Source organism: Peromyscus maniculatus, chromosome 11, assembly GCF_049852395.1.
Source record: "Peromyscus maniculatus bairdii isolate BWxNUB_F1_BW_parent chromosome 11, HU_Pman_BW_mat_3.1, whole genome shotgun sequence".
NCBI classification, from domain to species: domain Eukaryota; kingdom Metazoa; phylum Chordata; class Mammalia; order Rodentia; family Cricetidae; genus Peromyscus; species Peromyscus maniculatus.
This window is the reverse complement of record NC_134862.1, coordinates 42,641,726-42,669,188: the sequence shown is the minus strand read 5'-3', so window position 1 is coordinate 42,669,188 and position 27,463 is coordinate 42,641,726. Positions and strand designations below refer to the sequence as shown.

At 51.9% G+C, this 27,463-nt stretch overlaps 1 protein-coding gene across 4 annotated transcripts in view; it reads right to left on the bottom strand.

Moving 5' to 3' along the window:
* Positions 1-27,463, bottom strand: part of Pik3c2b (phosphatidylinositol-4-phosphate 3-kinase catalytic subunit type 2 beta) — a 67,888-nt gene that overhangs the window by 9,444 nt on the left and 30,981 nt on the right. For all 4 annotated transcript variants that reach the window (XM_015986747.3, XM_006993231.4, XM_015986748.3 and 1 more), the window contains 19 exons: positions 26,828-26,891; positions 25,098-25,244; positions 24,224-24,257; positions 22,415-22,610; positions 21,199-21,321; positions 16,830-16,997; positions 16,056-16,167; positions 14,720-14,862; positions 13,314-13,502; positions 11,832-11,925; positions 11,603-11,697; positions 11,009-11,189; positions 10,149-10,256; positions 9,506-9,598; positions 8,080-8,209; positions 6,953-7,089; positions 1,338-1,507; positions 790-946; positions 394-503 (listed from right to left, as the gene is read on the bottom strand). In XM_015986747.3, the coding sequence (XP_015842233.1) occupies positions 394-503; positions 790-946; positions 1,338-1,507; positions 6,953-7,089; positions 8,080-8,209; positions 9,506-9,598; positions 10,149-10,256; positions 11,009-11,189; positions 11,603-11,697; positions 11,832-11,925; positions 13,314-13,502; positions 14,720-14,862; positions 16,056-16,167; positions 16,830-16,997; positions 21,199-21,321; positions 22,415-22,610; positions 24,224-24,257; positions 25,098-25,244; positions 26,828-26,891 (2,451 nt within the window). The remainder of the gene's footprint in view (positions 1-393; positions 504-789; positions 947-1,337; positions 1,508-6,952; positions 7,090-8,079; positions 8,210-9,505; positions 9,599-10,148; positions 10,257-11,008; positions 11,190-11,602; positions 11,698-11,831; positions 11,926-13,313; positions 13,503-14,719; positions 14,863-16,055; positions 16,168-16,829; positions 16,998-21,198; positions 21,322-22,414; positions 22,611-24,223; positions 24,258-25,097; positions 25,245-26,827; positions 26,892-27,463) is intronic.

The following is a 27,463-nucleotide window of genomic DNA, read 5'->3' as shown; positions in this document are numbered from 1 at the left end:
GGAGGAGGGAGAGGAGGGAGAGGAGGGAGGAGGAGGAGGAGGAGGAGGAAAGGAGGAGGTGGGGATGAGGAGGTGGGGAAGAGGAGGGGGAGGAAGAGGAGGAGGGGGAGGAGGAGGGGAGGAAGAGGAGGAGGGGGAGGAGGGGGAGGAGGGGAGGAGGAGGGGGAGGAGGGGGAGGAGGAGGAGGGGAGAGATGCTAATAGCCCTACTTACACACATTAGCCCCAGAATGTAAACAGGAACAAAATGATTACCAAGGCAAACCCGGGACAGGAGATCCAAGTCCTGGCCCTGCCAGTTGGACTAAGCCTTTCCCGCTGCCCAACCTGCCCTGCCAACTCAGCGGCCTGCGAACCACTTGGGTGGGCAGCACTGGTTCGTGCTGTGTGTTACCTTGTGAAGTAGGTGGTGGCATTGGCCTCTGTGTCCTGAGGCCTCAGGGCATCATACACATACTTGAGGTCCTCCAGGTCGGAGAGCTCAGGGATGCCACAGGACAACATCTAGAAGAAGAAAGGAGGGCCTGTCTTCTACCCTGAGGCAAGGTTTCCTGTACTGGGTTCCATGATCTCTTGGGGTTATAGACAGATGCTGTGGGCAGGGGTTAGAGGGCCACAAGGGAGGGGGTCAGGCATCACTGTTCCTAGCAGTTTGGGTCCCTGCCTTTAGGGGAGACAGGGAACACAACTGAGAGACGTGGATCTCCAGGAACCCTCTGGAAAAAATCCCGGGCAGTCTTAAAGATGGAGCCAGGTAATAAGGAAGGTCACAAAGAGATGAGCTCCTCACCAGGCCCAGAAGGTTGAGGAAGAGGTGGGTGTGCTTGCGAATGAGGTTGTAGGCTTGGCAGCAAAGGTCAACAAAATCATGGAAGCGGCTGGAAGGCTTGTCACCCCCGTTGATGACATACGCCATGTCCGAGGTGAAGACGAAGGGGGCGCGGTCCCTGAGCCAAGGGAACAGACAGGGAGAAGGTCAACATGGAGAAGGGAGGTCACCTTGTAAGCTCCACCAGGAGCATCACCAGAGTCTGCTCTCCTTCAGCCCTCATCATGGGTTCTAACCGGGGAACTAGTGACGCTTTCCCCCAGCTACCCAACTGGGGTCCCTGCTGAAGCTCAGGTGCCTGCCCCTTTGCTCAGTCCTCAGCCCCTCATCATGGGATCAGCCGATCCTCACCTTCCACAAGACTCTGCATGGACTTGAGCTCCTTATCAGTCTCCTCTTCTTCAGAGTGGCCCGCCCAGGGTCAGTGCTCTGAGGCCCAGTTGCTTTGGATCACAGCATTGTGCCCCAGCTCTGAACCACTCTTGCCTTTCACACGGAGGGCCACTTACCTCTTGATATTGCCAAACATCTGCGCGTGGCCCAGGAAGCGGCCGAAATCTATATGGAACATGTGCCCGGTGGTCTTCAGCATGATGTTGTCATTGTGTCTGTCACAGATGCCCAAGATGTACGTAGCCACACAGCAGCCAGCGCAGGAGTAGATGAAGTTCTCCACAGCCTGTGGAGAGTGGAGGCAGGAGGTGGGGCCATGGCCAGTTCTGACGTTTCTCTCTCACGTGAACTCCAGCAGCACCCAGCACCTGCCTGCTGCTCATCCTCATCCTATACCAAAGCACAGGCTTATGCACAAAGAAACACCTTCCCTCGTGCACGTATTCTGAAGTAGGACATGGAAGGTTTATATGTCTACTATATAGACCCTTCATCTGAATTTGTTTGTTTGTTTGTTTGTTTGTTTTTGGCTGGAAAGACAGTGGGCATGTGCAGTTCAGATTGGGAGACCTTAGTGAACAGAAAGGCTGATGCTTAAAACTTTTCCAGCAGCTCGTGATAACCCCGACTCAAGGGTGGATGCTGAGTATCAGAACTCAGGGCACCTGACCCTGTTGTAGAATCTTATTTTAACTAGGCAAAGATGTGTTACATTTGTTTCTGCTGCATTTGTTTAACGATGCAAGGACGTGTGTTTAATGATGTAAAGACATGTTGCATGTTGTTCACCATGCCTGCCTAAAGCACCTGATTGGTCTATTAAAGAGCTGAACAGGTGTGGGAGTCCGTTCTGGGGTTCCTCGTGGCTTTACCCAGCAGGTCCGCATAGAGGATGATCAGGACCACGGGCCTGAGTGCAGGTGTCTGAGATGGCCTGCACTTGGCTGTGCTGGGGGAGGAGGTCTTTTGCTCCACCCCTTGGCGTCTCTATAAAAACCCTGGACCAGAGACAGTCCGGGCCCGTTGGAATAGGTTCCAGGCCCTCTCGAGGCTATCCTTTATTTTCTATCTGTTTATCTCCGCAAGATGCTCCGCTATAAATCCTTCTATCTAATATTTCCTGCTGCTCGCACTCAAGAAAACTCTGGGAAGCTGTGGGGGTGGTGGGTAAACGCCCCACAAACAGGCCGGGCGGTGGTAGCACACGCCTTTAATCCCAGCACTCGGGAGGCAGAGGCAGGCGGATCTCTGTGAGTTCGAGGCCAGCCTGGGCTACCAAGTGAGTTCCAGGAAAGGCGCAAAGCTACACAGAGAAACCCTGTCTCGAAAAACCAAAAAAAAAAAAAAAAGAGCTGAACAACCAATAGCTAGGCAGGGCTGCCAGGCAGATAGAATACATAGGAGGAGAAATCTAGGCTCAAGGACAAAGAGAAGGAAAAGACATGCCCAGGGCAAGATGCCAGGCAGATGCCAGCTGGACACAGAGAAACAGTGAAAGTAAGATACACAAAAGTAAGAAAGGTAAAAAGCCCCGAGGCCAAAGGTAGATACCGAGAAATAGGCTACTTTAAGTTAAAAGAGCTAGCCAGAAATATGCCTAAGCTAGGCTGGGCATTCAAAATTAAGTCTCTGTGTTATGATTTGGGAGCTGGCTGGTGGCCCCAAAGAAAAAGCCTGGTACATGGCCCTTCTTCCTGCCCCAAATAACACTCCATTCCCTTAGCGTTTGGGACCAGCTAGATGCTTCCCTAATTAAAACCCTGCGCTTCAAAGAAGAGCTGAGACAGCGTCACACTTCCTGTACTGTTTTGCACTTGAAAATCAGACATCTCTATTTGGTAAAATGTGTTAGAGATATTTTGGGGCTCAAGGGGTGGGAGGGGCTGAGGTAGGAGCACTTGTGCTACAAGCATGAAGACCTGAGTTGGAATCCCCAGGACCGATGCAAAAAGCTAGGTATGGCAGTGCGTGCCTGCAACCCCAATGTGATGGGACACAGACAGGCTGAGCGCTCACTAGCCAACCTCCCCACAAGAGCAAGCTTCCAGTTCCTTCCTCAACAGACCCTACCTAAAGACAGTAAAGGACAGAGTGACAGAGAAAGACACTTGGTGTCTTGCTTTGGCATTAGCATGCTCACCCATGGGCGTGTGCACTTAGCCCACTCACGTTCATGCACACACACACACACACACACACACACACACACACACACACACACGAAAACAAAAACAAAAAATTGCAATAATTCGACTACACCAGGTATCTCATGCCTATCATCCTCACACTTAAATTCAAGATAATCCCCATCTACACAGCAAGCTCAAGGACATCCTGGGCTACATGAGACTCTGTCTCAAAAAAGAATTCAATAATACTGTGAATATTCTGCTATCACAAACCACACTCCACAGAGGGAGGAATAAAGATAAAGTAATTTAAAAAAAATCACATTTTTACATATTGCTGAAATGGGACTCAGATGTAGGTTTATTGAAATTTGAGAATATATACTTGACAAGCAAAGTTTTAGAAGCTAATGTTTAAGAAAATACACTCTTGGTTGCTTATTTGTTTTGTTGTTGATGTTTTAGTTTTGTGAGACAGGGTTTCTCTGTGTAGCCCTGGCTGTCCTGGAACTCTGTAGACCAGGCTAGCCTGGAACTCATAGGTTTGACTGCCTCTGCCTCCCAAGTGCTGGGATTAAAGGCGTGCAACATATCCACTTTTTTTTTTTTTTTTGGACCACTTATTTCTTTTTCAGACAGTATTATATTCTGTAGCCCTGGCTGGCCTGGAATATCTAGATCAAACTTATTATGATCCTCCTGTCTCAGCCTCCTGAGTGTCAGGACTAAAGGCACGAGACACCAAGTCTACTCTTTGGTTTGATGTTTTAAGGGGGTTGTTTTCAGCACCGTAGGGCTGTGCAAATCCAGGACTTTGCACATGCGGGAGAAGGGTCCATCCACTATGTGGCTAGTTTGAGACCAACCTAGACTATATATGACCCAGTCTCAAAAGAACATCACAAAATCATTGTATAGTTAATGCTTAGCATGGATTCACCCCATCTCACAATTAAAAAATGCTTTACATTAAAAAAAAAAAAAAAAAAGGAGGAGAGGGCCAGGTGTGGTGGCACTTGGGAGGCAGAGGTAGGTCTCTGTGAGTATTAGGCTGACTTGGTCTACATAATGAGTTCCAGGCCAGCCAGAGCTACATAGTGACTCTCAAAACAGAAGTCACAGAATTCAGCTTCTGTAATGGAAAGACCATTTCTTAGAAAGCAAAAATCTATGAATGAAAAGAAACCACTTGGTAAGGAGCATAGCCCATCCAGTCCCAGTTTTGGCTTACCGTCTCCATTAACCTGTCATAGGTATTCTTTCTATCTTAGATGAGGCCTCCGGCGGATCATAAAAAGCTGTACTGGTGCCCACCAGTAATGACTGCACTCCCCTACCTCCTCCCTGAGTTGGGCAGGTATGAACCTCAATTTATATGGGGTCCCCCTCCTAACCTGAGGGTCTCACTGGTGAAATATGGGTGCCGTTTCCTGCGTGTAGTCACGTTCTTTTCTAGGCATTACCATAAGAGACTACTAGCACCGCGCCTCATCCCTACAATCCCAGCACTCAGGAAGCTGAGGCAGGAGGATTGTGAGTTTCAGGCCTGCCTGAGCTGTGCTACAGAGTGAGGTCCTGTCTGAAAAACCAAAAGGGGAAAAAACAAAATTAAGAGAGTCAGCTTCCAGGTATGCGCCTGCTTGTAGACACTTCCACGTTTATTGTGACTTGCTAGCACACTGGCGTGGAGATTGTGACTTGCTAGCACACTGGCGTGGAGTGATTACAATCCAACACCTAGCACAGCACTTGCTATGAGGGGCCTTCGACACCTGAAAAACCACGTGAGCATAAATAGCACACGGGTCTGGAGGAGGGAGAGAAGAAGCAACAGTCCTCTCCAAGGTGGAGTCACATGATGTAGAAGGAGCAGCGTTTGAGGCTGAGGAAGAGGGAACGAGTTTCTAGGCCAAAGGGTATCATCGTCTAAAGGCGCTGAACACGAGCACGTGGTCCCTACACTGGAGCCTTAGTGATCAGGGCAGGAGACTGGGGCTGGCCAGGCTGGGTGACAAAGGCAGGGATGGAGAGGTGGGATTCATCTGGGAGGGGCCTCTGAAAAACCCGGAGCAAAGCTGTGACATGAACGGCTCTGGACTTAAGTCCCTGAAACCAGGCAGAGGGACCATGAAGAAGCCGGTGGCTCTGGTGTGGGTGACTGCAGCATCCTACATTTACTGACGGGAAGCACAAAACAAGCAGGCCTCAGGAGGGGAGTAGGAACGGGGGGGGGGGGGGGGGGAGGTGGGGGGGGCACGACTAAGCTTTGCCTCCACGGAGTCTGGTGACAGCGGAGAAGCAGCAGAGGACTCCAGCAGCCCAGGGCTAGAGAGGCTTAGGCTGCATGGAGAAGGGGGCTACAAGAAGGGCTTTGGAGTCATCCGTAGGTGAGCAGGGATAGAGGGCGTAACAGAGGGCATGTCAGTCAAGAGTGTGTTAGAGAGTACAGCGGGGCTAAGGGATGAAACCCTGGGAACCACGCGGGGCGGTGGTGGCGCACGCCTTTAATCCCAGCACTCGGGAGGCAGAGGCAGGCGGATCTCTGTGAGTTCGAGGCCAGCCTGGTCTACAGAGTGAGATGCAGGACAGGCACCAAAACTACACAGAGAAACCCTGTCTTGAAAAACCAACCAACTGGGCTGGAGAGATGGCTCAGAGGTTAAGAGCACCGACTGCTCTTCCAGAGGTCCTGAGTTCAATTCCCAGCAACCACATGATGGCTCACAACCATCTGTAATGAGATCTGTCGCCCTCTTCTGTATACATAATAAATAAATAAATAAATAAATAAATCTTTAAAAAAAGAAAAACCAAACAAACAAACAAACAAACCCTGGGGAACCACAAACTCACTAGGGCCATTTCCATTTAAGACCCGATCACACACCCATCAGACATATTCTGGTTATAATTTGGATGCCTGCACGTCTTCCTTCCGGAATAAAATGCATTGATCAACGTAAATTACTATTTATATTTCCTAGAAGCAAGCCTTTTAGAAATTAAAATTCTGGCATTTTTGTTTGTTTTTGAGACAGAGTCTCACTATGTAGTCGTGGCTGGCTTGAAACTCGGAGATATCGACCTGCCTCTGCCTCCTGAGTGCTGGGATTAAAAGTGTGTGCCCCAGTCTGGTATTTTTATTGTAAGCTGCCCCTTTCCACTCTCACCCCAAACTTCACTAATCCAAAGACTACAGTCATGAAGCTGCGGACTGGCCGTGGGTAACAGCAGACCACCAAGGCTCTGCGTTCCCTGGTAGCTCACCTTCTTCCCTCCAGTCAGGGGCCAGCCAGGCCTCTTTGTCCGCATCACTAGCCTCAATCTTGGCTTCAAGTTACAGTCTTGCATACCAGCCCCATGGCTTGGAGCAAGGGGGGGGGGCACCTGACTCATGCCCACAAAAAAGGGGGGTTGGGCTAGTTAAAATGATATCTGACCAATATCAAAAGATGCGGTTAATTTACAGCCGTCATCTGACCCATCTCTAGCTACAGAGAAGCATCGGTCCACGAAGAGCACATCCTTCAGCAAAGCTGAGCTGGCTAATCTGTGTGCGTGCGGGTCTGGTGGTGGCGGAGCCATAAGCCGCAGTCACCTACCTTTTCATACTCATCCTCCCCAGGGTTGTGTTTCTGCAGCCAGTCGGCCAGGGGACGGTCCTTGAAGGAACCAGTCACCCCATGCTCCACCTGGATCTTGCGCAGGGTCTCAGCGTTGGGTATCATCTCCACCATCCCTGAGGGAGAAGGGGTCAGACTCAGGCTGCAGAACAGAGTGAGGACGGCTATCTTCGCTGGACTAGACGCTCCCCATGAGCAAAGCCCCGGAGCATTTGGACAAAGTTCGCCAGTAGGAGGATTCCATGATGGAGGATGGTAAGAAGACCACGCCCACACCGCATAGTCTAGACTGGCTCTAGGCTTCCCCAGGTCATGAGGTTGCTTCTTTTTGTTCTTTTCAGATTTTACTATGAAACTCTTAAAATATATACAGGGCTTTTAATCAATTCTCATGTAGCCACCACCCAGCTTCAGCAATCACCAACACTTTGGCTAATTTCATTTCATCTTCCATTACCCAGTGAGCTTCCTACTTCTTGTTGTTCCAGCTGGAGGGTCCCCCTCTGTAGCCCAAGCTGGCCTCGGACTTCTGATCCTCCTGCCTCATCTGAGAGCTGGGATTATAGGTGTGTTGTTACCACACTCTGCTTTAGACACGCCACTTCATGCAATAGATACGTTTTTATTTATTTACTTAATTATTTATTTGTTGGGACAGGGTTTCTCTGTGTAACAGTCCTAGCTGTTCTGGAACTTGTTTGTAGACCAGGCTGGCCTCGAACTCACAGAGATCCGACTGCCTCTGCCTCCCAAGTGCTGGGATTACAGGTGTGTGCCACCACCGCCCAGCGCAATATTCTTTTAAATATAATGAACAAGAACATAATAACCACATACCTGTCACATCCAAAAAAACTTAACAGTGGCCTTTGAAGCCAGCCTATTTTCAAATTTTCCTACAGCCATCTCAAAACTACAATCGGCTTGCTTGATCAAGATCCAAAGTCCACAGAGGTTGCTATGCCTCCAGGTCTGTTTTGTTTTGCTTTCTTTTTCAAGTCACCCCACATCTTCTCATGGAACAGTCCTGCCCTTCTGTTCTCCATTGTTCATGCTGGGAAAGCAGGCAGTGAGGGAAGGGATGCCCTGCCCGACTCCCCACTGACCTCTCCCTCGGCCCGTGGAGAAGCATCGGAAAATGACCATGCGCATGTCCAGCCCCTCCTGCACCCAGATCTTGCTCATGATTCGAATCATCTGCAGGGTGAGCATGTCCTGGCGAAGGTCATCCCCACACTGCAGAGGGAAGAGAGGTGATTAAGATCCATTTCCGCTCCCTCCTCCAGGCTCCCAGACCCCACAGCGTTCCAAAGTGCAGCAGCAGCAGCAGCAGCGGAGAGACCGCAGTTCTCTGGTTCTCTGTCACTCACCTGTTGATCTGGCCCTCACGAGGTTGAGGTTAAGGAACAGGAGCAGTACCGCTGATCTCTGCAGTCTGCCCCCTGCTGTGCCCCCCAACCCCCATGGCTGCATCCTCATCTGAACTGAATTATGGTTCCTTTTCTGCAAGAAACCCTCCTGATCACTAGACCTGTTTGTTTGAGACAAGTTCTCTCTGGGCAGCCCAGGCTGGTTTTGACCAGCAATCTTCCTGCCCTCCGCCTGTGAGTACTGGATTACAGATACACACCACCATGTCTGGTTCGCCAGGCCTTTAAAAAAAACTTGAACATTTCTACCAGATCAGAAACTAACTACAGTACACAGCAAACTTGTGCTATAAGGCTCTCGTCCCAGAGAACCGGGAGCCCTGTGCGTGCTGAGCCCACATTCTATTCCTGAGCCCCGGGTAGGCGCATACTGCCTGCCCCTCTGCAGAGCATCCTCTGAGAGTCTCATTTGTTTCTTTCTCAGCACCACGGAGGAGCCAGTCAGAGGGAAAACAGGAGATCCATCTAGTGTAACCAGCACCTCACATAAACTCTCCAGCAGCCAGCCACATCCTCTACCAGAATCCGAGCATCGCCTTGCCCATGGCATTTTATGTGAGCAGCCCTGCCTCCCAGAAAGGGTTCCCATATTCTGAGCTATCCAGTGCCTCTGTTTCTCCTAACACTGCCCTTAGCCTTCTGGGGCCACGCAGAATTTATCAGAATCCCTTTTTACCCGATAGTCTTTCCAATAATAAAAGGCGGCATGAGAACTAGAAGTATGGCTCAGTGGTTAGAGTCATTGCCTGGGATGCTCAGAGGCCCTGAGCTCAATCCCCAGCAATGGGGAGAGAGGGAGGGTGGAGGAGGAGGTAGTGGAGGAGGAGAAGGGAGGAGAGGACAGGAGACTGGAACAGTTCAGACCTTTCCTGCCAGCCTGGAACATTCTCTTCTTCTCATAGGCATGACTAAAGTACTGGTTTTGGCGCCTTTTGTTTGTTTGATATTAGTTTCTCAAGACAGTGTTTTTGCCTTGTTATGTTTTTTGAAACAGTGTCTTAATATCTAGCCCAGTCTGGCCTGGAAGTCACTACATAGCCCAGGCTTGTCCCGGGGCTATCCCTCCTGTGCCCTCACACCCTGCTGGTCGAAGCATCCTCACCTTGAAGATGACCCGGATGTTCTCACCTAGGGGATCCACATTTTGGAAGGCAAGCTTCAGGGGGACCGCATTGGAATTGAAGTAGGAACAGTCCTGTATAGTGGAGAGGGCGGTGACTCATGTCAGGGTGGTCCACACCCAGGGCATGCTCATGACATCTGCCATATTTCCCAGGAACCCAAAGTCCACACCCCCTTCCTGGCTTCAGCTGCTAGAACCCTGGCTCTAACATCTCACTGCCCACCCTCCTCCCTTCGCTCTGTACACAACTTACAAGTTTGTGACGTCTGGTAAACCCCACATCCCACACTTCCACAAGAGGACCGGACCACATGCCTAAGAGTTGTGAGGATGGATCGAAACAACCAACCAACAGACCCGTGCTGGGCAGTGAGGCTGAGAGCTGCCATCCTCACCTCCTTCCCCAGCTCCACCCTCAGCATCGCCAGGGAGACCCAGCCTCTCACCCAGCTCTTCTGCCCTGCACACAGTTACAGTAGTCGGCTGAGTCCACACACAGTCAAGCTGGGAAGAGGCCATCTGTCTGCCCTCCACCCTCCTCTCCTAAGACAGAGTAAGGAGGCCCTCACCTCCCCCAGAGTGGTCCCCAATCTTTGAAGTTCTACATCTAGCAGAGACTCACCCTGGGCACAATGCCCTTCACCAGCAGACTGGGGCTAAGCGGCAGACGGCATGAACCATTGAGGGCAAAGAACTGCTTCACCTCCTCCAAGCCCGTGCGAAGGATGCCCTTCAGAGGGAGTGGGGGGGGGGGAGCGGGGATGAGGTGAGAGGCCCAGAGGGCTCCACTGAGGGCCAAGCATCTATCTCCCAGAGGGAGGAGCCTAGTCCTGTGCCTAAGTAACAGGGACAAGATCTGAGAATCTCTTGGGAAGAAGGACCACCGCCCGCTTGGGTCCCAGACTTGCTCAGTGCTCAGGAAGCACAACTGAGTTCCTACAAAGGCAAGGCAGCCAGGAGACGGGAAGAAGCAGGCACAGAATGAGGGCAAGTGGGATCACAAGGGCTAAGTCCTTCCGGGCTTTGCTAAGAGAAGCTGAAGATCCAGATTTACAGACAATGATCTCCCAAGTTTTAAACGGCAGAAACCGGAAGTGCCTTCACACAAACAGATAAAGGTGCCCCTTTTCTGTCACCCATCCCAGTCCTGAGCCATGGCTCCCCACAGCCAAAGGTGACCGGGCCTTAGCCCTCACCTACCAACTGAGCTTGTGCAGTGGACAGCACACGCAAGTATGCCTTGCCTTTAAGGCCAACAGCTAAGCAAGTCAAAATCCTAGTGATATTTTGCAAGCCAAGCAAAACACGTTCATGAGCTGTGGCCAGCTTGGCGACTCTCTGCTAACGGCCTGCAGGTAACAGCCACCTCCTTCTCATTTCCAGATCGGAGACAGTCCCTTTCCATCCTGCCTCTCAGGATGCCTGAGAAGTAAACTGCCAGTCACACAAGCCTCGGCTAGAAATAGGGAGAGCCTTGCTTACCTGGCGTGCGGACGGGGTGGCCTCTCGGACCTGCTGGGCCAGTTTGGCCAGGGTATTGACCAGCCAGCACTGGCGATTGAACTCCTCCCTCAGGCCCTTGCCACAGCAGCACAGCAAGGCCGCCAGCAGGTACTGGTAGCGGATGCTGAACTGAGAGTCCTTGAGACTATCCTTCAGTAACCTGCAAGGCAGGGCCAGTGGGGGGGTCAGGCCACTCAGCAGCCGCAGCACCGAGCTAGGGAGGCAAGGGTCACACTCTGCCTCCACTCACAAAGCCCACCCCACACCTCGGAGGGAAATAGACTTCGAATGTCTTCCCTGTCTTTGAGCTGAAGCCCTTCTATAGCTCATCTTGCCTTTATACTTCTGCCACTGGTGGATAGAAAAGGTGGGCATAGATGGTCTTCCCTGAGTTACACAGAGGTGAGTGAAGACCTCCGTGAGGAAGATGCTCTAGACCAAAGCCACAGGGTAGATCAGCAAACATACTGGATGGAGCCTGGTCTTTCAGTGCCTCACGCCTACCTGCCACAGGGGAACTGTGCTTGCACTAGAGACCCTGCCTACCTCCCTTCTTTCTGCACGTGAGTTTACCAGAAGAAGTAGTGGGTCACTCTCAGGTCAGAGATGGCTCGCTTCAGGAGAAAGCGTACCAAGGGGCTGTCCAGGTAGCACTCATACTTCAGGGCCTGTTCAGAAGAAAGCAAACACGAGGCTTCGTTAACCATCCGAGATCTACCCTGACGACTGGCCCTGGGACGGTGGCTTCCGAGGGCAGATGTAGAAACACGAGTCGGGGCATGGGAACTGCGAGTCCCCGCACCTGTACGAGCTGGGGCAGGTAGTCCAGCAGCTCTGCGTCCGAGAGCGAGCCGATCCACTGCACGGCCATCCGACGCACCTCCTGGTCGGGGAAGCTGTAAAAGAGTTCAGAGACGGGGGCGGGGGGCTGGAGAGATGGCTCAGTGGTTAGGAGCACTGGCTGCTCTTCCAGAGGTCCTGAGTTCAATTCCCAGCACCCACATGGTGGCTTACAACCATCTGTAATGAGATCTGGCATGCAGGCAGAACATTGTATACATAATAAATAAATAAATCTAAAAAAAAAAAAAGAGTTGAGAGACTTGATAATCCCCATTGCGGGCTGCACCTCAGAGACGTGAGCCTGGGTGTCAGAGGCATGGAGAAGGAAAAGTTCTATCCCCTTCCTCCCTCAAGATCGGCATCTTCTGGATGGCAGCCCTTAGGGATGGTCCGCCCCCCCCCCCCCTCCCGTGGACAGTCTCCCTTGGGCAGGGAAGAGCAGGAAAATAGCCTTTCTTGCTGCTTGAACACTTTAAAGGAAATAGAACAAAGTCCTCCACACCACTCCCAAAGCTCTTCCTTAACTCCCACTGTGTTAAAAATTCCTACCGTCAAGGAGCCCTCGAGTGGGTGAAGCAGGTTTTTTGGTAACATCCTACAACACAAAGCCTGCCAGGCAAGCAATAGAGAACTGTGGGGGTTTATATAAGCCAAGCGACAGCCCGGGAAATGAGTTTTGCAGGGATTAGCAAAGATGTAGCCTCAAAAAGTCTCAAAGGCAGGTACATTTTGATTGCTGAGATGGCAAGAAAAATCTAGAAAAGGGCAGCTCAGACTGGCAGCCCCGTGACCCCGAGAACTCTTTGGGAGAAAGAGGAGAGAGGACTGTTAAAATCAGAACTCAGAGAGAAAGGTTTGGGCTGTACAAGGGGAAGCATTTGTTGGAACTGTGGATGATTATGTGAGGTTTGGGCATCTTCTCATATGTAAATTTTGCCTCAAAAGAAAAAAAAATAGAACTCTGAGCTCTGCTAATCATGTGCATGCCCTTGGAGCACAGAGCCCGCGCCTTTAATCCCAGCACTCAGGAGGCAGAGACAGGTAGATCTCTCAATCTGTGAGTTCAAGGCCAGCCTGGTCTGCAAAGTGAATTCCAGGCCAGGTAGGGCTACATGAGACCCTGTCCCAAACAAAACAAAACAAAACAAAAACAAAAACCCAAAATTGTTTGTTTAACAAAAAGTTCACGCTGAAATATTTGCAATTCAATGCTGTGTGCTGGGTGAGCAGGAGAGCGCGCAGACACCTCGTGAGGCATGTATGGGAAATGACAGTGGTGGACTCAGGGGACAGCACAATCTTAAGAGACGGGGAAGACACAAGACAAAGCAAAAAGAAAACTAGAAAAGCCCTGAAGACTCATGTCCGTGCCACCTGCCCCCCAACTGGCCCATCAGTGACGGCAGGGCTGAGGCCGGGACAAGGAGGAGCTTCCACTCACGTGGCATGCAGGAGCCCCAGGGCATCCTGGTGGTTCATGTGTGTCCACTGCTTCAGGAGAGCATAGATGTCCGGCAGGCAAGCCCACTCCCAGCTGGGTGCACTGGCCAGCACCAGGGGGAGGGAGCTCACCTCCGCGTGGCAGTAATAGCGCTTTTCCCACAGGTGCTTCCGGTCAGCATCGGAGAGCCTGCGAGGAGAGCGGTGGAGTGAGCCCAGGGCAGAGAACTTACATTCCAAGGGGATGGCTGCCCATACTGCCTACCACTCGGCGGCTTCCCAACTTCACTGTGCATTATAATCACCTGAGGGGGCTTGGTGATTTCTGGCGCCTAGGTCCCACCCCAAGGCCAACTGAGTCGGAATGTCTCCAGAAACTAGGCATCGGGTATTTTAAAATGATCACAGGTGACAGCAATGTGAAGCTCAGCTTGGAAAGCAGGGTCCAGATCTCAGCTCTGATCCCATCTCAGGGACGTGTGTCAGACCGAGGCTGAAAGCATGGGCCAGTAAAACCCGACCAGGGGATGCCCTGAGGGTACGACTCCCGAGTAGGGCCACTAGAGGGCAGCGGACAACACTTGTCAGGGTTTGGACAGCGGAGAAGCCTCTTGGGACTTCTCTTAGCTTTATAGGGTCTGTAGCTAATTGGGACTTGCCTGAGATCAGGTGTCTAATGGGAGACAGGAGCTGAGGGGCTAATGAAGTGAGGGGTCAGGAGTGGGGTGGGGGCGGGGAGGTCTGCATCTCTGGTCGTCACCCCCCCCCCCGCCCCCCAGCATATCCACAGAGCTATGCAGGGCCTGGAAAAGTGGCTCGGATGAGGGAGAGCCCCAACTGCCCTCATTCTCACCCCCCTCCCTCTCCAACACGGGTGGACACAGCAGCCCCAAGGATGAGATCAGCCTGGACTCCTTTACCCCTGAGAGCTGCCAGCTTGCCAAGACACCTGATCCTTTTTGGAATGTGACGACAAGGCCAGAAAAATGCAAAGGCTGTTGGTGTGGAAGGAAGGGGTAGGTAGGAGGAGGTGGGGGCAGGGAGGTGAGGTCAGCAACCAGCTGCCCCACCAGACAAGTGTATCTCGCAAAGCGCTGATCCTCCTGGTAGGTGGGTCTGGGGCAGGTCACCTGTGTGGGGCTGGACATTCTCAGATCTCATTTCCTGATCGGCCCTACCCATTTCCCCCAGCGTCCACTAGGGAAAGGTTTGGGAGCTGCCACCACCTTGTGCCTAGGCGGTAGCAATGACATCTATCTCACCGACTGCCTCCAGTCCTCCAGCACCAGGGCAGGGACTAGATGCTGGGAGGGAAAAGGTCAGGCTGACGTGGACAGACAGTGGGAAGGGAGCCTGGGTCACACATGGAGGGGTCTGGGTCACACACGGAAAGGTCCAGGGCCTTACCAGTACAGGGACTCCTTCTGCGTGATGTCTTTGAGTTTGTGTTGGTCCTCTTCCCGGAGGCTGCCAAACTCATAGCGGGGGCTGAACTTGTCTCCGGGGGGGCTGGTGAACTTGATGTCAAAGGCCGAGGTGGGGAAGTCAATCTTGGGACAGGATCGGAGGAGAAGCAGAAGAAGCAAGGAGAAGACATAGTGTCAGTGGAGGCGGCAGCGGAAGCGGCCACTTCCCTGGGTCCCCGGCTGTTCTCTCACACTCTGGTGCCTCAGTCCTTCCCTCCCCTTCCCTGAGGCTCTTTGTAAAATAACCCAGATGTCCATGGGGATCCCCAAAGTCCCAGCTGTAACTTTTAGCAAAAACTGAAAGGAAACCACAGGAAGCCTATTGTGGTGGTGGGTTACGCCAGGAATCCTAGCACTGGGAAAAGGCTGAGGCAGGAGTACTACTGTATGTTTGGGGGCAGCCTGATCTACACAGTAAGTTCCAGGCCAGTCAGGAATCACAGAGACGCCCTGTTTCATCCAAGCCTTTCCCCTCAAACAAAAGGAACCCAGGCGAAATGGACATGGGCGGGAAAGGCTGGCTTGAGCTGCTTAAAGACAGGAAAAGCCCTACCTCAAACCCCTCAACAGAGTGCCCAGGCTGAAGCTGGGGACGCCCTAGTGTGGTCCCGGAGGCGCTGCAGCCTGAGGGGATCTGGGACCACACCTTGGGTGAAGGATCTACTAACTCTAGAACCTGTGATCATTTGCTCTGAGCCACCGAATCAGAGCGGAAAGATACAGTTCTCCGAGGAGTTCCACTCGCTCACTGAGCAAGTGCACACTGCACCCTGGCATGAATTGGGTGTTTTTCTAGGCACAGAGTCAAGACAAAAACGCCTGCCTCCCGAAGCATGCACTCCTGTATACTTCTATTTCATTTTCTGTCAGTTTTACCATTCCCTACTCCAGACCACAGCATCTCACGGGCTTGAGAAAGGGCAGTCAGAACTAGGGGTGAGGCAGCTTCTCTCCTTTCCTCCAAGGAGGACAGGTTCCCTGAGTGACTAACGGGATTGCTTTCTCTTGGGCCCCAAGAGAAAGCACCTTTTTGGATCAGGCCTAGAAGGATGAGGGCTCAAAACGGGGTGAGCTCTAGGTAGAGAAGGTCTCAGACCTCACCTTCAGAAGCTGATGTGAAATGGGGGACGGATACTTTCCACTCATGCCCTCACATGCACGGGAGCGCTCGGTCACATCTCATCATCCCATGCCGGCAGTTCCTACCCAGAGCTCACCGAGGGCCTTGGAGGCGACTTTGGTGCTGTGTGACAACTGGATGGGAGAGAGGGTCTCACCTGCAGGATGACACTGTCTGGCTGGTGGAAATTAGGTGCACTCCAGCGGGCACCGGAGTTTTCCTGTGTGGCTGGCCACAAGCCCAGAAGCTTCCGGCCACAGGTCAAGACTCTGAGGTAGAAGGAGAGGGAGATGAGTTAGCAAACCACTGTGAGTGGTGGGGTTCTCTCCCGCTCTTTTGTCTCCAAACCTTTTCTAGTTAAGTGTCTCCCCGATCTGTCTTTTTGATTCTTCCCACAGACCACGGCTCTTATTTCTGGATTTTTCCAAATAGGGTTTCTCTGTGTAGCTTTGCGCCTTTTCCTAAAACTCGCTTTGGAGACCAAGCTGGCCTCGAACTCACAGAGATCCACCTGCCTCTGCCTCTGCCTCTCGAGTGCTGGGATTAAAGGCGAGCGCCACCACTGCCCGGCTGTTATTCTAATCTCTGGGAAGGCTCCCATGGAAGAAAGCCTCTCCAAGCTCACCACTCCCTGACCAGGATGACCGCTTGGCTGGGATGTCTCCATGAGGCAGAGAGGCCTGGATAGATGACCTCTACAGTGTTACAGGAACACTGCTGTCCCATGCCCCCCCCCCACCAGCTTCCACCAATAGGCCTGGTCACTAGACCTGTGCATTGGCTTCTCTACTGAGGCTGAAGCCCTCTGGACTTCTGGAGCTCCATGTGGCCAACCCTTCCCAGGGGACACCGAATGTAAGCAACCAGGTTTTTATCTCCATGCGCTGGCTCCCTCCCAAGGCCAGAAGCTGCTCCCCTGGGGCTCACGTACTGCCTGAAGTTGAAGAGAGGGGTAGTGACCCAGCCCAGGGCTTCAGGCACCCGCCTCTGCTTATTGGCTTCAGAGGAACTCCCAGGAGGGGGAATGGGCAGCGCGTAGAGTGTGGCACACAGCAGGGTCTCCCGAGGCAGCCTGTTCACCTGCACTGGAAAGCAGAGCCTAGGAAACAAGGGAACCAAAATCAAGGGCCTTCTGGGGCTGGGGGGCTCGAGGAAGTCAGGTATCGGCCCGGAGGTTCCTAGGTAAGCCTCCCACAGAACCCGGACAGGTCCCAAAGTAAGCAGGACCTCTTCTGGGTGTTCCTACGAGGCACTCCCAGGAACCCACAGAGACGTCTCTGGAACTCCTGAGTCAAAAAGGTCCCCCAATTTCCAGGCAGCATCCAGGCCAAACTCGCTTAGCTGAAAGTCATCTCACTGTCCAGGTGACCACCCATCCTCTGTCCTGTGCCAGCTCCTTTTCTCACACTCAGATTTCCATGGAGGGTCAGTAATGCTTCCTTTGGGCCTCCTTTCCACTCAGTAGTCCCTCCCCCCACCCCCACCCCCCCCCTAGGGCCACCCAACCAAGTCACCAGGAAGAAGTACCAAGTTCTCTGCACCCAGCTTGCCCCTCCCCCCACAGCCTTCTCATCTGTCTGTGTCCCTCCCCTAGCCCCAGGGGCACACACCAACACAGGCTCAGAGCCCAAGAAGAAAGAGAAGGGGATTTTCAGAGCCCCTCAAAAGTGAGAAAGGGGAACAGGCAAAACCCAGAGGACACATCCAAGCAGCAAGTGCTCCCCAAGGCCTGCTGTTCGTTCCTCCTGGTCAGCCCTGACAGGGCCACACCCAGCCACACCCTCTGAATTCAAGCTAAGGATTTTTGGGTGTGGAGAAGTGGAGAGAGCTTGGGGGCTGGGAGGGGGGGAAGAAAGCCAGGACCCACCCGGTTACCTTTCCGGGAAGCTGTCCCTGGGCCAAAGTCCACACTGACACACCCTCCTGGCTGGCCCCAGGCCCAGCTGCTTCTATACCTAAAGGGCACAGAGGCAGGGCAGCCACTCCCAAGGTCAGAGGTCTCAGATAAGGCCAGTTGACTCCTCACAGCCCCTCACTCCTGGGGGGAAGTCCACTCAAAGGAGGCCCGCAGCAGCCACAGACTGGCACAATCCTGCTCTGCTCCAGCTGCTTCTACCCTGGGGGCCCCACAGCTATAATTAGGGCCCCTTTAGCAGCCAACGGACATGCCAGGCTGGCTTTGGCTGGAGGGGACAGAGCAGGGCTGCTGGGCCTATTTTGAGAGTGAGCTGATCTCCTGTCCCGCTACAGTGGGAAGAAGCAGCTGACCCCCACAGCCAAGGAGGGGAGCTGGTCTAGTCACACAACAGGGAAGAGCAGAGCATGGCTGACACATGGTATGGCCATAATCCCAGCCCTCGGGAGGCTGAGACAGGAGGATTGCTGGAATTTCAAGGCTGACATCTGAGTCTGTATGAGATCCTGTCTTGGGAGGAAGGAAGGAAGGAAGGAAGGAAGGAAGGAAGGAAGGAAGGAAGGAAGGAAGGAAGGAAGGAAGGAAGGAAGGAAGGAAGAGAGGGAGGGACATTTTGACTAAAACCATAATACAGAGAAGCAAACAAGCCCTCCGTTTCTCAGGTCTTTCAGGATACCTGGGATTCCAAAATGGCCTCCCTAACCCTTTGCCTGGGGTTGGTCAAGGGAACCCCTACTTCTGCTAGGGAGCTGACTTTTCTCTTTGCCTGAGAACGTCTCCTTCCTGTGAGCTCTTCTCCAATACTGTGAACCCTGGGCTGCCTCCTCCAGGGACTGTGCTGGGGCTCCTGCTTGGCCACGCAATCTCGGGCAGCGGAACTGCCAGCTGGGCCCTTGGCACGCTCACTCGGGGAAGCGGGGGCTATCACTGGGGTCCTTTCTGCTGTGTGGCATCAGTTATGACACACGGGCTGGGCGCTGTGACATAGATAGATAGCTTTTTCACACAAATCTCCCTCAGGCATTAGTCACTGTCAGCCACCTGGAACAGAGAAACAGGAACTGAGAAGGCCAGCGCTGAGGGGCTCAGACGCGGACACTGAAGGAGTGAGCATTTACCAAGCCTGAGATGCTCGGCGGCCAAGTTGTTGTTCTCTCTCTCTCTCTCTCTCTCTCTCTCTCTCTCTCTCTCTCTCTCCCTTTCTGGTCTTTCTTAGTGTCCTTAAGGACTCTTCGAGGTCTTGTCGAGCAGTCCTCCAATCGCGTCCATTCTAGGCTGTCTACGGTGGTATCATCCACCAAAGATGGCTGGCCCAAAGCTGAGCTCTGACCACAGTGTGGTGCCTTCTCCTGAATGCCGTAGCCTTCATTAAGAAGGGCTAAGAGATCTCACCTAGCACTGGGCCTTAGAGACCTGGCCCTGTGGATCGAGATAGAGATCTCACACTCAGCATGGAAGGCTGGGCTGCATCCATACCTGACTCTGACAGGCACTAGGTCCTCAGCATCCCCCTCTAGACAGCGGGAGTTAGGATGGAGAAGCTCAGTGGACTACTGAAACGCAATGGCTCTTTACTTGGGCAGTGTTGCACTGAATCCAGGGTCCCGCCGAGACAGGTTGCTCACTATGTAGTCCAGGCTGGCCTCGGATGCACAGAAGTTCTGTCTCAGCTTCCTGAATGCTCGTATCACTGAGCACCATGCTCTGCTTCTCAGAGACCACTGAATGCAGCTACCTCGTCTCTGGGGAGTTGCTCCTACCTGGGAAGTGTTTGTTAGTGGTAATTGTACGTTGATACTGCTCTAGAATGACCTAAATGTGACGAACAGGGCCTGTCTCCGCTCTGGTCCATCTCTTAAACACCCAGCCCCTTCATCTACCTATTTAAGCATCCTTAACCTCCCCAGGGACACTCTTCTGTCTCTGTAATCTGCATTCCACACTTTTAAGTTGCATTTGCCACTTTGCCAATGGGGACACAGATATGGCTGGCCTGGGGAAGTGACGCTGGGGTGGTGGTGGAGCAGCAGGGGGTACAGCATGGGCAAGGCACTGGGGACCAACACCAGCAATGCCACCCTCAAGGTCCCCTCACTGTGCTGGTATATTGTGTACCCTAATAGACTTGCCTGAGGATCAGAGGACAGAGCCAGCCACTAGATTAGACATGGAGGTCAGGCAGTGGTGGCACACACCTTTGATCCCAGCACTTGAGATGGCATGCCTTTGCATGGGAAGCACACACACCTTTAATCCCAGGAAGTGATGTCTGGGCAAAGAAAGGGATATAAGACCTGAGGAAACAGGAACTCACTCTCTTTAGGCTGAGGATTTTGTAGAGGTAAGAACTAGTGGCTGGCTGTTCTGCTTCTCTGATCTTTCAGCTTTCACCCTGATGCTGGCTCTGGTTTTTTTTTTTTTTTTTTTTTTTTTTTTTTTTTTTTTTATTAAAAGACCATCTAAGATTCAAATAACACCTCACCGCTCATTTCTTTCCTGTTTTGTATGGCTGAAGCCTTCCTTCCTGAAATCAAATCACTGTTAATAAAGGGCAATTGATGCCATCTTGTGCTGGTGGTTATTGTATTTATAACCCGCCTCCAGGTTAAAAAGGTGTCCTCATTTCTCAGTTTGAGAAGCTGAGGCAGACAGGCTAGAGAGATCACAGGATCAGAGAGAGTGCTCGAAACAGAGCCTGACTCCTCGGCTCCATGCCCATTCTTCCTCCCCGCTCTATCCATAATAGACAAGCCGTGCCTCTCTGTCCGGTTCTTTCTGTGTACTGAGATGGGATCTCTCGGTTGGCCTAGAACTTGGCTATGTAGCCCAGGTTGGCCTCGATACTATAGCAATTCTCTTGTCTCTGCCTCCCAAGTGTTGAGATTCTAGGTGTGGTTCTGTTTGTTAGTTTAGTGCTGTCTAGGGCGGACACCCAGGCCCTCATCATATGTCCTAGTCAAACACTCTGCTTGGAGCTATACCTTAGCCTTTCTGCCTATTCCAGGGAATACTGGGAGGAAGGGAGAGAACAGAAAATCCTGAAGACCAGTTAAACTCTTTAAAAGAGGCCAGAGCAAAACAATAAAGTATTTTTAAAATCAGCAAGTAACATTTATACGATCCTTTATAGCTTATAAAGAGCCTTTATGGGTACTTTCCACTGGATGTTCCTGACAACTTGAGAGGTAGGAATTATACGCCTGTCCCCATTTAAGAGTCAGGGAAACGGAGACTCGAGAAGCAGCGTGACCTATCTGGATAGGGATAATTACGGAACCAGATTTAACCCAGGCTGTGCTCTGCTCCAGGTCTGACTATTGCTTCAGGATCTCCCTGAAGTGAGCAGGTTGGTCTGAAGCCATCCTGGAGCTTAGAGAGGGCTTACTGCTGGTCCCAGATGATGAGGTGGAACAGGTACTTGGAGAAGTGAGCCCGTCGGGTCTGCAGGGGGCTGCACAGTTCCTTGCCGCCATGGCTGAGGGAACAGGAGAGGTAGAAATCTTCATAGCTACAAAGAGAAGAGGGCCAGGTCAGTATACCTTGCCCTTAAAACCAATCTTAACCACTCTATTGCCAGGCTCCATTTTCCTCGGGTAGATTTCTCTTGATCTCTGGAGAATGCAACGTGGAGTCAAGGAGGGTTAGGACAACCAAGCTGGGCTTTAAGGAAGAATGCTTAGGAACAGCAACTTGATCTGGACCCTTAGACCCCCAGAGTTTCAGGCCCATGCTGAGTACAGGAGTTTTCCTTCGTTTCGTGGGAATGGCCATGTAGCCTGGTCCTTATAATCAGTTCTAGCGCATCAAGTGAAGCACACAGGCACACACAGATGTGTGTGTGTGTGTGTACATGCATACATACATACATACATACAGATGTATTTATATGCAGGCAAGGAGTGTGGGGGAGGCAAACGACATATGCTGCCATGAATGCCAGCACATGGGGGTCCCCGTGGCTCACGACAGGTGCCCGACAGAAGAGGTCAGGGAAGGCCCCTGTTTCCCAGGCTGCCTCCTTTGTTCTACGCCAATCGCCCAGAGGAATACATTAAGTGAGAAACAAAGAAAGAAGGGGAGGGAGGGAGGAGGGTGGGCTGGGTAAGGGTGGGATGGGGCCAAATGCCTATTCCCCCAGCCCTCAGGACTCTGGGGATCCAGCAGAAGAGCCGGGGACTACCAAAAGAAGGTCCTCCTCCACCCACCCCTGCAAGGGAACCCCAGACAAAGGGTCACCCCCTCCCCACCACCCTCATCGAGCATCTGCAGGGGAGTGCAGCCATTGGCGTGGGCCACACTCTATCTGGGAACCGGCCATCTGTCGCCTGTCTCCCTCAGCTGGCTGTGGATCTGGAGGGGGCAGAGATGTCGAGGCGGCCAGCACTGGGGGACTGGCAGGTGCTTATCTATCTCCTAGGGGACTTTCTCTCTCTGCAGTGGGTATGGGCTGGGCTCCCCTCGGGCACTGGGCTCACCCTCTTAGCTCTGTGGCACCAGAACGCCACACAATGCCGCTGCCGCCACACATCCTAAGACGGAGGACAGCAGGGTCACGTGCAGAAGGGGAGAAGCTCCTCTGTCTCCCGGGGGCTCTGACTCACCTGGTAGCCCAGATGATGGGAATGCGGTGAGTGGCATAGACAGAGAAGGCCAGGGCCCCCGAGAAATGGCAGGCCTCTTGGACCAAATCATGCTTTCGGCTCCCGGGCACCGCGGTCTGGAAGTCTGCATTGAATGTGTTGCAGTACAGCTCCACCAGGTCCAAGATGGCTGCTGTCAAGGCTTCGACCACCTTCTCTGTGAAGGGGAGAGGGTCAGAAAGGCAGCTCCATTAGGACTCAACAATGGACTAGCAGTAGGGGCCAGCTTGGGACAGTGATGCCCAAATGCCAGCCAGTTTTCAAGAGCTGTGAAAAAGCTTACTCGTCGGTGGAGAAATAGGAAAGACGCAGGAATATGCCCTGAGCCTTTCATCAAGAGATGTCCAGCTTTAAGTGTGATCCTATCTTATACAGATACTTAACATTATTTAGTACTAAAATGTTATTTATTTATTTATTTATTTATTTATTTATTTATTTATTTATTTATTTATTTTGGTTTTTCGAGACAGGGTTTCTCTGTGTAGCTTTGCGCCTTTCCTGGAACTCACTCTGTAGACCAGGCTGGCCTCGAACTCACAGAGATCCGCGCCTGGCTCTGCCTCCTGAGTGCTGAAATTAAAGGCGTGCGCCACCACCGCCTGGCTAAAATGTTATTTTTAAAAAGTCTTTTTCTAGGACTAGAAAGATGGCTCAATGGTTAAGCAAGCTGACTGCTCTTCTAGAGGACTTGGGTTTGATTCCCAGCACCCACATGGCAGCTCACAACTGTAACTCCAGTTTCTGGGAGGGGTCCAACACCCTCTTCAGTCTTCTGTGGGTATCAGGCACATAGGTGGCACACACACTTACATGCAGGCAAAATACTCATATACATAAAATAAAAACACATCTCTTTTTTTAAAAGTATTTTCTTGGCAAAAAAAAAAAAAAAAAAAAAAAGTCTTAACAAGCTTGTACATCTCCAGTACCATCAGCACCATGCACACATAGATGATTTTAGGGGACAATTTTTGGACTGCAAAGTACAAAGATGGATTTACTTTTAAGAAAGCCAGTGATGGGGGTGGAGAGATGGTTAGTGGTTATGAGCACTGGCTGCTCTTCTAAAGGACCCAAGTTCAATTCCCAGCACCATGGGTGCTCACAACTGTAACTCCAGTTCCAGGATCTGACATGCTCACACAGGCATACATGCAGGCAAAACATCAATGCACATGAAAAATAAAATGAAAAAATTAAAAGAAAAAAATATAATAAAATTTGAAAAAGGAGAAGGAAAGAAAGAGAGAGAGAAAGGAAGGAAGAAAGAGAGAGAGAGAGAGAGAGAGAGAGAGAGAGAGAGAGAGAGAGAAAGCCAGTTCACGCTGGTTTTGAGGACGAGGATCTGCTCAAAGACTGTAGCAAGGAAAGAATTCTGGGGAAAAATCCTTCCTCCCATCTCCCAAGTCCCATTCTAAATTGGAAGTGTAAAGGGTTGTGGCTGCCAGGGGAAGAATCACAATCCAGCAGGGCGAGCTTTTCCATCTGGATGGAAGGATAAACTCATCCTTGCCAATGCCTCGACCCCACCTCATCACCCTCTCCTAGTAACACCATCAGGGCTGATTAGCAAAAATAATGAGAAAAAGATCTGTGGAAAGAAATGTGGGCTCCAGCTGTGTCCACACCTCACAGGGAAACACACACACACACACACACACACACACACACACACCAAGGGGCCGAGCAGGAAGAAGAAGGTGGGCTGAGCCAGCAGTTGGCAGTTTCCAGCCTCTATGGGACAAAGAAGGAGAGCGCTGCCCTTACCTCGGTTTTCCCTCACAGCCAACACGCTGGGATCCTGTCGGGGAAAGGAAGAGGCAGAGAGAGTCAGACAGAGCCCAGGCCCGTTTTTATCCTAGTTGGAAGAGCTTTTCACAGCTGTGCTCATCTGGGCCAGGCAGGGCTGAAATGTGAGGAGCACAGATTCCCCAGGGAGAGGGAGGGAGTGACGGTCTGTACCAGAGCCATGGGATGGACAGAGTAAGCAGATTTAAAAAAAAAAAAACAAAACCAAAACACATGCTCACCTTAAGGAAAGAGCCCCACCCTCAGGCCCCAAGGCTGGGGATACATGGTCTGTGGTGCTAACATGCCTTTACAGTACAACATCCCACTGTGGAATCACTGAATTCCCGGCTCTTGGGATTTCCCCCTGGCTTGGGTTTGCACCCTCAAGGATAAGCAAACTGTCAGGCATGGCCTTGGTGACTAAATAAAGCCTTCCTTGGCTCATGTGGTCATTCCCAGGAGATTGAAGCTATCCCTTCCCTATGCTTAAGAGAGGGGACATGCTTGGCATCCATTTCCCAGGAATTCTTATGTCTGAACTGCTTACACATAAACGGTGGTAGAGAAGAACCTTTTGTGTTTGTTTGTTTACTTGTTTGGTTTTTTGAGACAGGGTCCCACTCTGTAGCCCAAGCTGTCCTGGAACTCAACTGTATAGACCAGACAGACTGCAAACTCACAGAGATCCACCTGTCTCGGCCTCCCAGATGCTAGAATTAAAGGCATGGGCCACCACACACTGCTAGAAGAGCAGTTTAGTAAGTGGACACCAAGTTACTCAGCATCAGCAACCCAGCTACCTGTGAGCATCCCTGTCGCTTCCTCATGCTAACACCTGGGCCCCGTTTACCTTCTGGATTTTTGGCTGCATGCGTGAGGGGCAGGGAGGGAGCTGGTTGAGAGCACTGGTGATCTCAGGAGTCTCCACGGCAGCTAGAGCATTGCAGATGGCCTTGACAGACTGGACCACCCTGTCCGCCTTCAGTGGGAAATCCCCCTGTGGGAGGCCAGACAGTGAAGCAAGTGATTCAGCTCTGTGCCTCCCCCCAAGCCCAGCCTTAAAGGGTGTGCAAGGGGCTAATGACTCTAAGGAGGAATCCCAGGAGCCATACTTTATGTTCAGATATTCAGCCTCAGCCAACAGTCTCTGGCTTTGAGTGGGCCACAGCCACACTTCTTAGCCTGTCAGCCCCTCCCCTAAACCTTTTCTTCCCAGGCTGTTGTGACGGTCTATTTCTGCTCTACAAGCACACACACACACACACAGGTCTCCGCTGGAGGCCTAACGTGTTAAGAAATCAATTGGCAGAGGATAGCAAGGAGGTGAGAGAAACATACTAAGGCCCCACTTACTCTCTTAGACTTCTCATAACGCACCCCAGAACGCCCCGGTTAATCGCTTGCTGCCGTAGACACCCCACACCCTCCCCTCCCCTCTACACTTTGGCCCCCAGGATTTTCTCATCTGAAATCTCCTCTGTCTGACTGTGACTACTTACGTCAATTCAGATTAGGGACCAGGACGCCTGTCCTTCACAAAGCTTTCCCCATCCCAACACTCACAGTCACCCTCTTGTCTCTAACAGCAGTAGATGAACTTTCTATTTCCCTAACCGCATCAACTCCCTGAGGCGAAAACCATTCTTACGCTGTGCACCTTGGCTCTGCCCACCCCCTAAACTAACACAGAACACTGCAAAGTGGCCTAAGAACTCAGTGCTGGTGTTATTGTAGAGGCTGTTACAAAATGGATTCCAATAGTGGGTGGAGGGTGAACTAGACCTGTTACCCCAGTGGGAAGAATCCATGACTGAAAAATGGACTGAGAACATGGGGTTGTTATTTTGCTTTGTTTTTGAGACAGGCTCTCTCACTATATAGCTCTGGCCAGCATGGAGCTTACTGTGTAGACCAGGCTGACCTTGAACTCAGAGAGGTCTGCCTGCTCCTGCCTCCTAACTCCTGGGATTAAAGCCATGTGCCACCATGCCTGGCAAGGGATTTGATTTTTGAAACTCACTGCCAAAGAACTTTGCTTTAGCTTCATGATATTTGTGTAAATGGTTCCAAGGTTTGCAGCCCATGCAGGTCCAAGAGGGAAAGGATCTAGCCTTGGGACTTGCCACTTCCCTGAGGGTGTGATATCTGTGACCCAGGCTCAACAGAGCCTCCTCAGATGGTGTTCCCGGGGCATTTTTCTCACACACACACACACACACACACACACGCACACGCACACGCACACGCACACGCACACGCACACGCACACGCACACGCACACGCACACGCACACGCACGCGCACGCACGCACACACACGCCTGGGGCTGCACCCTTAGTTTGGAGGTGTCTACTCCAGAGACAGCCGTCACAGTGCAAGCCCCTCCTGGCTTTCACAGAGGGACCCAACACCTTTCCTACACACTTGCCAGCTGTTGCCCAGCCAGGAGGCGTTTCGCTTGCCCAGAACTAGGGGGATGAAAAGAAGGTGTCACTGGCGGACTGTCATCTGACTGCAGGAAGCCTGGGGAAGAAGGGAACTTCCAGTGGCTCCTCTCTTCAGTCCCAGGATGTGTACTCACATCAGCCAGCAGGAAGGCATCCACCTCATTGTGGTAAGTGTCAAACAGAAGACTCAAGGCCTGCCTGGGGGTATGGGGTGAGAAAAATCACAGGAGAGATCACACAAGATTCGCTGTCCCGGGAGGCCCACCCTTTCCCTTCCCTCTTCTCCACTCAAGGATCAAACTCCGATGTGAAGGATTTCCCACTCTTTCTGCGCCCCAAGAGGATGGAAAACGGGTCTTTCCCACTATGCTACCTCTCACCTAGAAAAGGACAGAAGAAGTACAAGAGCAGTGGTTCTCAACCTGTGGGGTCCCACATCAGACAGGCGTCCTGCACATCGGATATTTACAGTACGATTCACGACAGTAACAAAATGACAGTCAGGAAGTGGCAATGAAAATAATGTTATGGTTGGGGGTCACCACAACATGAGGAACTGTATTAAAGGGTCGCAGCATTAGGAAGGTTGAGAAACTCTGCTCTGAGAAAAGAGAGGAAGTGTGCCCTGGGGTACAATCACTCCTGACAAGGTTCTTGGGCCAAAGTCCCAGACATTGACGAGAATCCATCATGCTAGCAGGAAGCCAGGTAAGTGTATCCATGCCATCCCCTCATAGTTCCTACTTGGACTACACCAAGGTGGTGCCCAC